This window comes from Puma concolor, chromosome D2 (genome assembly GCF_028749965.1).
Source record: "Puma concolor isolate L17-30 chromosome D2, mPumCon1.1.hap2, whole genome shotgun sequence".
NCBI lineage: Eukaryota > Metazoa > Chordata > Mammalia > Carnivora > Felidae > Puma > Puma concolor.
In genome coordinates this window covers 33,760,887-33,775,700 of record NC_141677.1, presented here as the reverse complement: position 1 = coordinate 33,775,700, position 14,814 = coordinate 33,760,887, and the positions used below count along the sequence as shown (strand labels likewise).

At 40.2% G+C, this 14,814-nt stretch overlaps 1 protein-coding gene across 6 annotated transcripts in view; it reads left to right on the top strand.

Annotated features, from left to right (window-relative positions):
* ASCC1 (activating signal cointegrator 1 complex subunit 1) overlaps window positions 1-14,814 on the top strand; it is a 110,939-nt gene that overhangs the window by 11,066 nt on the left and 85,059 nt on the right. For all 6 annotated transcript variants that reach the window (XM_025918277.2, XM_086679950.1, XM_086679948.1 and 3 more), the window contains exon 5: window positions 5,947-6,125. In XM_025918277.2, the coding sequence (XP_025774062.1) occupies window positions 5,947-6,125 (179 nt within the window). The remainder of the gene's footprint in view (window positions 1-5,946; window positions 6,126-14,814) is intronic.

The window sequence follows — 14,814 nt, the reverse complement described above, 5'->3', positions numbered from 1 at the left end:
TTCAAAGCAGGCTCTGGGCTCTGAGCTGTCAGCACAGAGCCCGATGCGGGGCTCAAACCCACCAACTGTGAGATCATGACCTGAGCTAAAGTCAGATGCTTAACCGACTGAGCCACTCAGGTGCCCCAAGGTTATTTCTTTATCTGTTTTTTTTTCCTGACTGTAGATTAATACAGGCTTTCAAAAGAACAAAAGCTTATAGAAATTATATATATGTGTAAAGGGAAATGTTTAAAAAAAAGTATAAAGGGAAATGTCTTGTAATATGAACCTTAGACATAATCACTGTTAACAGTTGAATATATTTCTCATTTTTTCTATCTATATAGTAGCTATAACAACTTTTATTGCAGTAAAAATTATAACATGGTATAAATGTGGAGTTCTTAGGCATTTTAAGATGCTGGAGTCATTCCAAAACTTATCCAGAAAAGGGTAGGCAGGTTGTAAAGATTCCATTTTGACTTAGAAAGCACAAATATTTCAGTGTGGAAACCCGTGTGTCTAATCGTTAAAGGTAAGAATTTAGTGGAACTAATTTAATTGGAAAACGAGGATAAACTGATTTATTGGTCTTGTAGGGAAGTATAGTATACAGAAAAATCAAATTTATTGGTTAGAGTAAATTGAGTCGTAATGTGAGACTAAGACAGGTTGCACTGGTGTGGTATTTGCTTTTGTTTATTCATTTTCTTTTGCCTCTCCTAAAACTAGAGAGGCTAAAGAAGGGAATGATCTAGTAATTTTTAATTTGTCCTCTTGGCAAGGATCTGGTCGTCTAGGCTGTTTTGAAGTCTCAGGATATCAGAAATGCTTCTTTTCTTTTTTTTTTTTTTTAATGTTTATTTTTGGGACACCTGGGTGGCTCAGTTGCTTTAGCATCCGACTTCGGCTCAGGTCATGATCTTGCTGCTTGTGAGTTCGAGCCCCGCATTGGGCTCTGTACTGACAGCTCGGAGCCTGGAGCCTGCTTTGGATTCTGTCTTCATTTCTCTGCCCATTCCTTACTCATGCTCTGTCTCTCTCTCCCTTTCAAATGGTTTACATTATATTAAAAAAAAAAAAAGGTGTTTATTTTTGGGAGAGACAGAGACTGAGCATGAGCCGGGGAGGGCAGAGAGAGAGGGAGACACAGAATCCGAAGCAGGCTCCCAGCTCTGAGCTATCAGCACAGAGCCCAATGCGGGTCTCAAACTCATGAAACATGAGATCATGACCTGAGCTAAAGGCGGACGCTTAACCAACTGAGCCACCCAGGTGCCCCTCAGAAAATGCTTTTAAAATGATACTGTCAGGGCACCTGGGTGGCTCAGTTGGTTGAGCATCCAACTCTTGATGTTGATTTTGGCCCAGGTCATGATCCCAGGGTCATGGGATTGAGCCCTATGTCGGGCTCCATGCTGAGTGTAGAGGCTGCTTAAGATTCTCCTTCTCCCACTGCCCCTTTCCCCCACTCAAACGTGTTCTCTTCTCTCTCTAAAATAAAAAAAATAAAATTATATTGTTATTGTAGTTAGAGAATTGGTTTTTCAAAGTTTAATGTCTGGTTCCTGAGTGGCTCAGTCAGTTAAGTGTCTGACTTGATTTTGGCTCAGGTCATGATTTCACAGTTTCATGAGATCTGCACTGACATCCCAGATCCTGCTTGATATTCTCCCTCTCTTTCTGCCCCTCCTCTGCTCGCATTCTCTCTGTCTTTCTCAGAAATAAATAATAAATAAAGAACTTAAAAAAAAAGGTTTAATGTCAATGCCTTTAATTCTCTTTTTCCTCTGTATCCCATGTTGTAGTCACTAGACCAGCTGAATTTTGGTCTTCTCAGATATTAGTGTTTGTAGAATATTTCTAACCTCATCATATTTGATCTTTAGTCATTATTTGATCAGTTTTGAGGCTTTTTGGGAAGTCACTCTGAGCACCTTTCAGTGCCCTTTTCAGTTTACTGTGTTACAAAAATGAAAGCATCTCATTGGTCTGTCTTTTTTTTTTTTTTTTAATGTTTACTTATTTTTGAGAGAGAGAATAAGTTGGCGAGGGGCAGAGAGAGACAGTGGGGGACAGAGGATCCAATGCAGGCTCTGTGCTGACACCAGAGAGCCCTACACAGGGCTCGAACTCATGAACTCAGATCATGACCTGAGCCGAAGTCAGACACTTAACTGACTGAGCTACCCAGGTACCCTGGTCTTACTTCCTACCAAACCACCTTCTTTTTTTTTTTTTAAGTTTTTAAATTTATTTTGAGAAAGACCATGCGTGAGCAGAGTAGGAGCAGAGGGAGTGGGAGAGAGAGAATCTCAAGCAGGCTCCACGCTTAGCACTGAGCCCAAGGTGGAGATAGCGAGATCATGACCTGAGCTGATATCAAGAGTTGGGCACTTCACCGACTGAGGCACCCAGGTGCCCCCCAAACCACCTTCTTAATAAAAAAGAATAGATTTAACATTTTGTACCAGATGTTTACAGAAATAAAACATAAAGACGAGTTTTAAGCGTCCTTTCCTTCTCCTTTTCCTTTTAATTTCTCACCAAATTTTTGGTCTCTGGCAGAGGTAATTTCTACTCTCCTTTAATTTTGTCTCTGTTTGCCTTTGAACCTCCTTTATCAGCATTTCTCTAGCACAACATTTGAGTATCTACTACGCATGGATAGATAGATCCCTTCACTGAGCATTTGAGTCTTTTGGATTCTCCAGGTATTCTGTCTGATAATATAAATAATGTCATTAGAAAACACTGTATCTCTACTTACGTTTTTTTGGCTATTACTCCTGTCAGTTTTTTACTTAGGCAAATGGTTCTCATGCTGTTAATCCATTCATTCATAATCTACCTCTTTTCCTGGATATTTCTGTCTTGTTTCTTTGTAATAAAATGGCTGTGATACTTTCATTCTTAGAAAAGGTTGTTTTTATTGAAAATTTCAAGTGCTCTAACAGAGAGTGTTAGGAAAATACATGGAATTATCTCTTTGCCTTCCACAGTTGCTTGGAAGGACAAGCTTTGTGGTCTTTAAAGCACATAGCCCATTTTGCTGCTATTACAGTTAATACCTTAATATTTTATATCCTATTCAGAAGTCTGTCTTTAACCATTTTAATAAATAGTCTGTTGAGGGGCTCAGTTGGTTAACCTTTGGACTTTGGCTCAGGTCATGATCTCACAGTTCACAAGTCTGAGCCCTGCATCAGGTGAGCTTGAGCCCTGCTTTGGACTAGCATGAGCCCCACTTCGGATGAACCCTGCTTCAAGGGAGCATGAGCCCTGCATTGGGTGAGCCCCACTTCTCTCTCTCTACCTCTCTGAGCCTGGTGGGATTCTCTCTCTTCTCTCTCTCTCTTTCTCTCTCTCTGCCCTTGCTCACTTGCGCCCTCTCTTTCTCAAAAAATAGTCTGTTAAAATGCCAATTTTGTTCTTTGTTTTTATCTTTTGCACCTTTCCTTAGTTGCTGTTTTGAACCACGCCCTGCCAGTTCTACAACCTAGAGATTTAATCTCTGCTTACACAGAGATTGTATTATCCCTAAATGATTTTCTTTCTTTGCAGACAGTGGTCTGTGCTTTGTGGCTCCCCCACCAACTTTCATTTATACATAAAGACATAGTCTAGATCAAAGAAGGCCAGATTATACCAAAACATGGGCATTTGGTATCCATCCATATAATGTAGATAAAGATAAAGATTTTACTTTAATTTTCTGTTTTCATACTTTTTTTTTAAGTTTATTTATTTTGAGAGAGAGAGAGCGAGTGAGCTGGGGAGGGGCAGAGGGAGAGGAAGAGAGAAAATCATAAGCAGGCTCCACGCTGTCAGCACAGAGCCTGATACGGGGCTCGATCTCATGAACCATGAGATCACAACCTGAGCCAAAATCCAGAGTTGGACGCTTAACCGGTTGAGCTACTCAGGTACCCCCTGTTTTCAGACATATATGATAGGATTATATATATGTAGTAGACTCTCCTTTGGCCTTTCACTGTAGTGAATGTCTAATAATTATTTCCACAGTATTTTTTTTAAATTGAGATAAAATTCACATGACAGAAAATTCCAGTTTTTGCTCTTAATTTTTTATATTGTTATTTAAATTTCTATGTGATGTATTCATACTTTTTTAAAATCGTGGTTAAAATATACACAACATAAAGTTTACCATTTTGACCATTTTTTTTTACATAAACTCTACACCTAACGTGGGATTTGAACTTATGACCCCGAGATCAGGAGCTCCATGCTGTACTGACTGAGCCAGCCAGCCCCCACTCCTGCCTTTGATAATTTTAGAGTGTTGAATATACTGACGTTTAGTGCATTTACAGTGTTGTATAACCATCACCATTATCTAGTTTCAGAACATTTTTATCATCCCATACCCTCTAAGCAATTGCTCCCCGCTCCTCTCTACCTCCAGTCCTTGGCTGCCACTAATCTGCTTTCTGTCCCACTGCATTTGTCTGTTCTGGCTATTTCTTATCAGTGGAAACATACAGTGACATTTTGTATCTGGGGTCTTCCACTTAGTGTAATGTTTTCAAGGTTCATTTATAATTTTGCATGTACCTGTACTTCATTCTCTTTTCTATGGCTGAATTATATTCCATTATATGGAGACAGGACATTTTGTTTATCCATTTATCAGTTAATGGACACCTCCATTGTTTCCACTTTTTGGTATTGTGAATAGAGCTGCTCTGAACATTTGTATACAAGTGGTTTTGAACACCTGTTTGTTTTTTTTTAATGTGTTTTCTGGATTTTTTTCTTCTTGTATTTCATATTATTATTTTTTAAAATCTGTTTTTTTTTTTTAAAGTAAACCGTACCCACAATGTGGGGCTCCAAGTCGTGACCCCAAGATCAAGAGTCGCATGCTCTATTGACTGAGTCAACCAGGCACCTCTTGTTTTTACATCTTTTGGGTTTCTATATAACAGTGGAATTGCTCATCATATGGTAATTCTCTTTTAACTTTTTTAAAAAAATGTTTATTTTTGAGAGAGAGACAGAGCATGAGTCGGGGAGGAGCAGAGAGAGGAGACACAGAATCCGAAGCAGGCTCCAGGCTCTGAGCTGTCAGCACAGAGCCGGATGCAGGGCTTGAACCCACAAGCCGTGAGATCATGACCTGAGTTGAAGTCAGATGCTTAACCAACTGAGCCACCTAGGTGTCCCTCTTTTTAACTTTTTAAAGAACTGCCGTACTCTTCTGTAGCTGTTGCACCATTTTACATTCTCACCGCAAGATATAAGGGTTGGCTGTGTAGCTTTTTAAACTCATTTTCCTACTTCATCAGGTGGTCTTAAGGATACTCTGTTTTTGTTTTTATTTTTATTTTTTCTTTTAGAGAGAAAGAGAGTGTGAACGGGGGAGAGGGGCAGAGGGAGAGAGAGAATCTGAAGCAGGCTCTATGCAATGTGAAGCCAATGTGGGGCTCAATCCCGCTCCCTAGTATCATGACCAGAGCCAAAATCAAGAGTTAGATGTTCAACTGTCTGAGCTACCCAGGCGCCCCAGGATATTCTGTTTTTAAATTTTTTTTAAGGTTTATTTATTTTTGAGAGAGAGAGACAGAATGTGAGCAGGGGAGGGGCAGAGAGAGAGGGAGACATAGAGTCTGAAGCAGGCTCCAGGCTCTGAGCTGTCAGCACAAAGCCCAACACAGGGCTAGAGCTCGTGAACTGCGAGATCATGACCTGAGCGGAAGTTGGACGCCCAAGCAACTGAGCCACCCAGACACTGCTTTGTTTTTAAACCTCATTCTGCTTAGATTGAATTCATTGGTAACTTTCCTACCCTTGATACTGTCCCTTGTTCAGAAATTATGTGCACATTCGGGACTGTTTTAGCTCTCCAGAGATGAGAGTATCAAGGTCACTTATTTTACAAGCATCTGATGGTCATGTTAAATATCCCTCCTTTTTTTTTTTTTTTTTTTTTGCTTGCAGTAATCACTGGACAGCATCGAAGTGGTGTTATTTCAGCCCGAACTCGGATCGATGTTCTTTTGCTCACTTTTAGAAGAAAGCAGCCCTTCACTCACTTCCTTGCCTTTTTCCTCAATGAAGTTGAGGTTCAGGAGCGATTCCTGAAGTTCCAAGAGGAAGTACTGGAGAAGTGCTCCATGGTAAGCAGCAAACAAAACAAAACAAAAAGTTAAAAAGAAAGGGTGCAAAGATTGTTCATAATTCAAGCAGTAGAAAGGTATAAATTTCTTCTCCCACCAAAAAAGGTAACCATTTCTGATTTCTTTTGATTCTGAACTGAAAAAAAGATATAGACATATCAGCACATAAGCCTCTGTGTGTTACTGAACTATTCTTTAAAAATTTCAAGACATAAAAGGATCATTCTAAAATATATACTGTTCTGCACCTTGTGTATGGAAATATTAATGAAGTACCATTATCTGTAGATCTTCTGCCCTGGGTGGTAGTGGCTTATTTGGGGTTAGTAACTAGAAGAAATTTGCATATAGAATTGTCCTCTTATATAACAGTGAAATGCTTGTGACCAGGATAAGAGCAGAGAATCTAGATTAGAAAACAAATTTTAAACCTCCTTTTGGATATAATTTTGGGCAATTTTTTTTTTTTTTTAATTTTTTTTTTTTTTCAACGTTTATTTATTTTTGGGACAGAGAGAGACAGAGCATGAACGGGGGAGGGGCAGAGAGAGAGGGAGACACAGAATCGGAAACAGGCTCCAGGCTCTGAGCCATCAGCCCAGAGCCTGACGCGGGGCTCGAACTCCCGGACCGCGAGATCGTGACCTGGCTGAAGTCGGACGCTTAACCGACTGCGCCACCCAGGCGCCCCTAATTTTGGGCAATTTAAAGAAACATTGGTTTAAAAAAACTTACGAACATTAATAAATATTTTTTTCTTTTTTTTTTTATAATACATGTTTTTTCTAGAAAGTTTAGAAAATAAAGAAAAGATGAATAAAGTGTCACCCATAATCTCACCACTGAGAGATAATATTGTGGCACAAAAACAAATGTTTAAAAATTAGAATTTGGTTTGTGTATGATTTTATATCCTGCTTTCTTTGCAATTTTGCACTATACCATTATCATTGTTTTGTCATTGAACAAAAACCTTTACTTTTGCTTTGGAGACAGGAAGGAAATTCTAGCAGTGATGACTAAAAAACATAATTTCATTTCAATAACAGTTCAGATAACTTGATTTTTTTTTTTAATTTTTTAATGTTTGTTTATTTTTGAGAGAGAGAGACAGAGCACGAGCAGGGGAGGGGCAGAGAGAGAGGGAGACACAGAATCGGAAGCAGGCTCCAGGCTCTGAGCTGTCAGTGCAGAGCCCAACACGGGGCTCAAACTCACAAACTGTGAGATCATGACCTGAGCCGAAGTCGGATGCCCAACCAACTGAGCCACCCAGGCGCCCCCAGATAACTTGATTTTTAATGGCTGCTTTTATTATTCTATTACCTAGATATATAATAATTTATTCTATCTTTTAAAATTTCTATTTTTCATTATAAATAATGATGTTATGACTCTTCTTGCATACATTTTTCTGTGCTAGTCTAAGTAATTTCTTAGTAAATTCTTGGAAATGGAAAAGAGTCTTTGTGTGTATAATTTTTTTTTTTAATGTGTATTTACTTTTGAGAGACAGAGAACGAGTGGGGGAGGGGCAGAGAGAGACCAAGACACAGAATCCGAAGCAGGCTTCAGGCTCCGAGCTGTCAGCACAGAGCTCAACGTGGGGCTTGAACTCACGAGTGCTGAGATCATGACCTGAGCCCAAATCAGATGCCTAACTGACTGAGCTACCCAAGCACTCCTCCCCCTTTTTTTTCTTTTTTAATGTTTATTTACTTTTGAGAGAGAGAAAGAGTGAGGGTTTTGATATATATGTCTCCAAATTACCTTTAGGAAATGTTATAACACTATATGTCAAACTAGTTTTCTTGAGTTTCCTTTTCTCATCCTTGCCAATATTGGTGTTACCATTCTTTTAAGGTTCTTTTTTTTTTTTTGTAATCCAGTTGCCAAAAAATATTAGTTTACTGCTTGATTGTTCATTTATTTGATTATTGGTGAGATAAGGCTTTTTTTTTAATTTTATTTTTTAAATTTTACATCCAAATTAGTTAGCATCTAGTGCAACAATGATTTCAGGAGTAGATTCCTTTAGTGCCTCTTACCCAGTTAGCGCACCCCCCCCCCACAACCCCTCTAGTAACCCTCAGTTTGTTCTCCATATTTATGAGTCTCTTCTGTTTTGTCCCCCTCCCTGTTTTTATATGATTTTTGTTTCCCTTCCCTTATGTTCATCTGTTTTGTTTCTTAAAGTCCTCATATGAGTGAAGTCATATGATTTTTGTCTTTCTCTGACTAATTTCACTTAGCATAATAACCTCCAGTTCCATCCACGTAGTTGCAAATGGCAAGATTTCATTCTTTTTGATTGTCAAGCAATACTCCATTGTATGTATATACCACATCTTCTTTATCCATTCATCCATCGGTGGACATTTGGGCTCTTTCCATACTTTGGCTATTGTTGATAGTGCTGCTATAAACGTGGGGGTGCATGTGTCCTTTTGAAACAGCACACCTGTATCCCTTGGATAAATGCCTAGTAGTGCAATTGCTGGGTCGTAGGGTAGTTCTGTTTTTAGTTTTTTGAGGAACCTCCATACTGTTTTCCAGAGTGGCTGCACCAGCTTGCATTCCCACCAACAATGCAAAAGAGATTCTCTTTCTCTGCATCCTCACCAACATCTGTTGCTGCCTGAGTTGTTAATGTTAGCCATTCTGACAGGCGTGAGGTGGTGTCTCATTGTGGTTTTGATTTGTATTTCCCTGATGATGAGTGATGTTGAGCATTTTTTCATGTGTCGGTTGGCCATCTGGATGTCTTCTTTGGAGAAGTGTCTCTTCAGGTCTTTTGCCCATTTCTTCACTGGATTATTTGTTTTTTGGGTGTTGAGTTTGATAAGTTCTTTATAGATTTTGGATACTAACCCTTTATCTGATATGTTGTTTGCAAATATCTTCTCCCATTCTGTCGGTTGCCTTTTAATTTTGCTGATTGTTTTCCTCACTGTGCAGAAGCTTTTTATTTTGATGAGGTCCCAGTAGTTCATTTTTGCTTTTGTTTCCCTTGCCTCCAGAGACATGTTGAGTAAGAAGTTGCTGCAGGCAAGATCAAAGAGGTTTTTGCCTGCTTTCTCCTCGAGGATTTTGATGGCTTCCTGCCTTACATTTAGGTCTTTCATCCATTTTGAGTTTATTTTTGTGTATGGTGTGAGAAAGTGGTCCAGGTTCATTCTTCTGCATGTTGCTGTCTAATTTTCCCAGCACCACTTGCTGAAGAGACTGTCTTTATTCCATTGGGTATTCTTTCCTGCTTTGTCAAAGATTAGTTGGCCATACGTTTATGAGTCCATTTCTGGGTTCTCTACTCTGTTCCATTGATCTAAGTACAGATAAGACTTTTTCATGTATTTAATTCTTGTTTCTTTATGTCTTGGCCTGTTTATCTTTGAGGGTGTTCATTTTTTTAAAATGCTTATTTGTTTATTTTTAAATGTTTATTTATTTTTGAGAGAGACTGAGTGAGCACGGGGAAGGGACAGAGAGAGAGGGAGATGGAGGATCGGAAGCTGTCTCTGCACTGACAGTAGAAAGCCTGATGCAGGGCTCAAACTCATGAACCAAGAGATCACAACCTGAGCTGAAGTCAGATGCTTAACCAACTGAGCCACCCAGGCGCCCCTATTTATTTATTTGAGAGACAGAGAGGGAGCACAAGCAGGGGAGGGGCAGAGAGAGAGAGAGAGAGAGAGAGAATCCCCCGCAGGCCCTATGCTACCAGCACAGAGCCCCATGATGTGGGGCTTCATCCCATGAACTGTGAGATCATGACCTGAGCAGGAATCAAGAGTTGGACACCCAACCGACTGAACCACCCAGGTGCCCCAAGAGTGTTCATTTTTTAATTTATTTGTAAGAGCTTCATATATATTAAGAGGATGAGTATTACTTCATAATTTGCGTGTAACTTTTTAGTTTATTTGGAATATATTTTGATACATAATGAGGTAAAACTCTAATTTTTTAAAATCCCTATTTAGTTAACCAGTTATCTAGAGAAGAATTTAAAAATCTTATTTTACCTTAAAAATTATAATGCAGTAAATGGGGCGCCTGGATGGCTCAGTTGGTTAAGCATCTGACTCTTTTTTTCGGCTCAGGTCATGATCTTGCAATTTCGTGGGTTCAGGCCCCACATCAGGCTGTGCGCTGACAGCATGGAACCTGCTTGAGATTCTCTTTCTCGTCCTCTCTCTCAGGCTCCACCCCCCCCCCCCCAGCCCCTTCTGGTGCTCTCTCTCTCTCTCTCTCAAAATAAATAAGTAAACTTAAAAAATTTATGATGCAGTAAAATGGACTTTTTTGGGACTTGTATGGATTTTTTTAAGCTTATTTATTTGAGAGAGACAGAGACAGTGTGAGTGGAGGAGGGGCACATAGAGGGAGAGAGAGGAGAGAATCCCAAGCAGGTTCCAGGCTGCCAGCCTGGGGCCCAAACCCATGAAACAGCAAGATCATGACCTAGACTGAAACCAAGATTTGGATGCTTAGCCAACTGAGCCACCCAGGTGCTCCAATTTTTTTTTAAATGTTTATTTATTTTGAGAGAGAGTGGGTGTGCATGCATGTGCGTGTGCACTGGGGAGGAGAGGGACAGAGAAAGAGGGAAAGAGAGAGAATCCCCAGCAGGCTCTGACAAGGGGCTTGATCTCACGTCCTTGGGATCAGAACCTGAACAGAAATCAAGAGTCGGATGCTTAACCAACTGACCTACCCAGGCAGCCTTAGATTTTTAATTAATATTTTATTTTTAAGTAATCTCTATACCCAGTATGGGGCTTGACCTCACAACCCTGAGATCAAGAGTCACATGCTCGGGGCGCCTGGGTGGCGCAGTCGGTTAAGCATCCGACTTCAGCCAGGTCACGATCTTGCGGTCCGTGAGTTCGAGCCCCGCGTCGGGCTCTGGGCTGATGGCTCAGAGCCTGGAGCCTGTTTCCGATTCTGTGTCTCCCTCTCTCTCTGCCCCTCCCCCGTTCATGCTCTGTCTCTCTCTGTCCCAAAAATAAATAAACCTTGAAAAAAAAAATTAAAAAAAAAAAAAAAAGAGTCACATGCTCTTCTGACTGAGCCAGCCAGAAGCCTCTGGATCATACTTTTTTTTTTTTTAAACGTTTATTTATTTTTGGGACAGAGAGAGACAGAGCATGAACGGGGGAGGGGCAGAGAGAGAGGGAGACACAGAATCGGAAACAGGCTCCAGGCTCTGAGCCATCAGCCCAGAGCCCGACGCAGGGCTCGAACTCACGGACCGCGAGATCGTGACCTGGCTGAAGTCGGACGCTTAACCGACTGCACCACCCAGGCGCCCCTGGATCATACTTTTAATGTCATGTCTAAGAACTCTTTGCTTAACCCCAAATAACCAAGATTTTCTCTTAGCATTTTTGTAATTTTGCTTATTTATATTTAGATCTATGATCCAGTTAATTTTTGTATTAGGTGTGACATTTAGGTCAAGGTTCATTTTTATGCACATGGATGTCCATGCTATGTTTTCTCAATCTTGTACTAAAGAGAGGAATAAAAGCATACGGAATGAAATAGAACAGTGGTTAGTATCTTTGGTTCTCGAAACAGATGAACCTGGATCTGATTCTGGGTTCCTTATATGTGTAGACTTTGGCAAGTGAACCTCTCCAGATTTTTACAGCTTGCTTTGGAGAGTTGCAGGAAGGATTAAATGTAACATAAAGTACTCAGCACGGTGCTTGATACATAACAAGCATGTAATAAATGGTAGCTACTACTCCTATTTTATGGCTGTTTAGGTTAAAGTTATTTGTATTCCTTGGAGTATTAAGAAAAGATGAGGGCTGTCTTTAATAGCTGTGTGCAGGGTTAATGAAAATGTTCTGGGTGAAAAAGTTTTATAAGATTTCTCCTTCCCCCTATTCCTTTTATTTTTCTTTTCCCCCTTTTCCTTTCCTTTCCTTTGCTTTCTCCTATCCTATTCTATTGCTCAGCTAGGTCTTCAGTGTTAGAATATAGCAAGATATAGATACGCAGATGTAGAAGTATTAGAATCCAAGTACTTGTGTGGGACAGGGAGTAAGAATTGCTAAAATTGATCATTTTTAAAAATTTATCTTTTAATGTTCATTTAAAATGAAATTAAAATTTTTTTTAATGTTTATTTTTGAGAGAGAGCGTGTGTGACTGGGAGAGGGGCAGAGTGAGGGAGACACAGAATCCAAAGCACACTCCAGGCTCTGAGCTGTCAGCACAGCGCCTGATGCAGGGCTCTAACTCACAAACCATGAGATCATGACTTGAGCCAAAGTCGGACACGTAACCGACTGAGCCACTCAGGTGCCCCTTTTTATTTGTTTTTGAGAGGTGGGGAGAAGGGGGAGCAGGGGAGGGAGAGAGAGAATCCCAAGCAGGCTCCGTGTTTTCAGAGAAGAGCCTAATGCAGGGCTCAAACTTACGAACTATGAGATCATGACTTGAGCCAAAATCAACCATCTGAGCCACTCAGACACTTCTAAATGTTTATTTTTGAGACAGAGAATGCATGTGAGCGGGAGAGGACAGAGAAGGGGACAAAGGATCTGAAGTGGGTTCTGTGCTAACAGCAGAGAGCCTGATATAGGGCTAGAATTCATGAACTGTGAGATCATGACCTGGGCCAAAGTCAAATGCTTAACCAACTGACCCACCCAAAAACCCTAAAATTGATTATTTAAGAAGGAGACTACAGCATGACATAATGTATAGAGAAGTTGAATCATTGTGTTGCATACCTAGACTAATGTAACATTGTATGTCAACTCTATTGAAATTAAAAAAAAATTATTTTTTAATTAAAAAAATTTTTTAAGTTTATTTCACAAGTAGGGGAGGGGCAGAGAGAGAGAGAGAGAATCCCAAGCAGGCTCTGAATTGTCAGTGCAGAGCCCGATTTGGGGCTTGATCCCATGAACCATGAGATCATGACCTAAACCAAAACCAAGATTTGGACGCTTAACCAACCAAGCCACCCGGCGCCCCCCAAAATTTTTTTTTTAAAGGAGGCTAGGGGTGGCTGGGTGGCTCAGTTGGTTAGGTATCCAACTTCTGCTCAGGTCATGATCTTGCTGTTCATAAGTTCAAGCCCCACATCAGGCTCTGCTCTGAGCCTGGAGCCTGCTTCAGATTCTGTTTCCCTCTCTGTAACTCTCCTGCTTGCACTCTGTCTCTGTCTCTTTCTCTCTCTCTCTAAAATAAATAAGCATTAAAAATATTTTGCTTTTAATGTTTTTAATGTTTATTTTTGAGAGAGAGAGAGAGAGGGAGAGGGACAGAGCATGAGTGGGGGAGGGGCAGAGAGAAGACACACACACACAGAATCCAAAGGAGGCTCCAGGCTCTGAGCTTCAGATCCAGGCTCTGAGTTGTCAGCACAGAGCCCAACGTGGGGCTCAAACCCATGAACTGCAAGATCGTGACCTGAGCCTAAGTCAGACACTTAACTGACTGATCCTCCCAGGCACCCCTAAAAAAATTTTTTAAGGAGGCTAGAAAGGTGAGTAGATTCAGACTGGAAAATATGAGTAGACAGTGTGGAATTATATAACCATTTTTAAGTGATTAACTGGCATTTATGTGCTTGAACAAGGGCACATTTATAGATTAAATACTATATATGGATGCAGTATATATATGTATGTACTATATATATATACACATATATATATGTATATAGTGTGCATATAAAATTAGTAAGCCGTCAGAATGTCTTTTTTTCCCTTTAGCATTTCATAGCAAGATGATTTCATTCTCGTTGGAGGGTGGGTTAGGAGATCAGGAACACTGAAGTTTCAGTGTGGGCTGGTAAGTTTTGAAATTATTTTACCTTATAAATACCAACTTATTGAAGCTCAGTGATTTATATTGTTTTGAAAAGTTACAAATGTTTGGTGTGCAATAAGCAGCTTGTAATAAGTAAGCCTTTTTGTCTGTGTGTGTGTGTACACTTTCTCCCTTTTCTTGTGGTTCCTGACATGGGCTGACAGGGAACAAATATTGGAGAATGACTGCTTTAATTCAACTAGAATAGGATTGGCCACTGTGGATGTCATGCTGGCCTTAATCAGGTCAGAGTACTTTCTTCCTGCTTTCAGGGAGACTCCATAGTGACATTGCTTTCTTCCTGCTTTTAAATCAGGTTCTGATAACAGCAGGGGAGTAAGTACAGCATAAAAGAGTAAATAAGTAGTAAGTGACCATTATCTACCTATTATATGAAATTTTTAGTGGTTTTCATTCTGATGTTAGAACAACAGGCTGATGGCTGTAAGAGCCTATAGGCATTTTCTAGTAGTGATCTGCACTTACTACCCTAACTTAGATGAATTTCCTTCTAGTAGGTTGTTTTGTTTTGTTTTGTTTTCCAGATTTTATTCTTAAGTAATCTCTGCATCCAGCGTGGGGCTGGAACTTAAAACCCTGAGATCAGGAGTTGGGTGTTTTACCTACTGAGCCAGGCAGGTGCCCCCCCCCCCACCCCTTTCTGGTAGCTTTGAAGAGCACATACCTATTCATTGAGACAGAAGTTTCATGAAAGGCTGGCGTTCAGTCTTGTTTTGGTTCCTCTGAAACTCATTTGATATCTCTGATCATGTCTTAGCTCCAAAATAAGAATGGGCTCAACATTCTCTTATTTTTAGGAAAAAGATGGTACCTCTTGGTATAAAGTTGGCAC